This window comes from Puntigrus tetrazona, chromosome 11 (assembly GCF_018831695.1).
Source record: "Puntigrus tetrazona isolate hp1 chromosome 11, ASM1883169v1, whole genome shotgun sequence".
In the NCBI taxonomy this organism is placed as follows: Eukaryota; Metazoa; Chordata; class Actinopteri; order Cypriniformes; family Cyprinidae; genus Puntigrus; species Puntigrus tetrazona.
In genome coordinates, this window is record NC_056709.1 from 10,764,174 (window position 1) to 10,764,973 (window position 800).

At 40.2% G+C, this 800-nt stretch overlaps 1 protein-coding gene across 1 annotated transcript in view; it reads right to left on the reverse strand.

Annotated features, from left to right (window-relative positions):
- LOC122353594 (replication factor C subunit 4-like) overlaps window positions 1-800 on the reverse strand; it is a 3,347-nt gene that overhangs the window by 1,683 nt on the left and 864 nt on the right. Inside the window, exons 2-3 of the mRNA XM_043251406.1 lie at window positions 694-775; window positions 108-187 (exon numbers count right to left, since the gene is read on the reverse strand). Coding sequence (XP_043107341.1) covers window positions 108-187; window positions 694-775 — 162 coding nt within the window. The remainder of the gene's footprint in view (window positions 1-107; window positions 188-693; window positions 776-800) is intronic.

Sequence of the window (800 nt, forward strand, 5' to 3'; positions counted from 1 at the left end):
TGGGCTATTTTCATGGGAAGCTCATGAAAAACAAGCGCACTAAACATTTTAAGAAATCCCAATAAAAGCACGTTTCACAGTCACTCCCGTACGACTGGAGATATTACCCATAAAGCTCTCTGGCGGCTGCTAGGATGGTGGAGGTCTTTCCGGTTCCTGGAGGGCCGTAGAAGAGCAGGTTTGGGAGCTGAAACCACGGCAGACCTGCTTCAACATCACGCTCCGTATACAACACAGACTTTAACACGCTTTATACTAAAACACAGCACAGAACTGTAAGAGTTGATGTTTATAAAAGGAGTTGAACTTCAGCTGACAAAAACAAGCAGCAGTTTTTGGTCTCGTTTTATTTTGATATTTTACCTGAGCGTATCCAATTTGTACTTCAGAAAAACTCTCTTAAGTGTTTCGGCACATAATTGAAATAAAAGTATATTTTTGGTTAATTTTTTTCCCCATGTATTTTTCACTTTAAAATTAGTTCAATTTTCAGTTATTCTGTTTTGTGAGTTTTTTTCCCCATTATTTTTATCATTTCATTTTTATTATAAATATAACATATGAATGTGCTTTATCTGTGTTGATGGTTATTTTATTACTATTTTGGTAAATAAGCGTGTAGTGCCTGATCAGAGCAGACTCTGATTGGCTGTGAGTGTGTTCTAGACGTCATGTGATCAGAGAGCGTCACACACAATCAGCGCCCTCCAGAGACTTCTTCAGGACGGCCACCACCTCCTCCTGGAAGGCCACTTCATCCACACACTTCGGCCGGCTGCAGAGACACACACACACACACA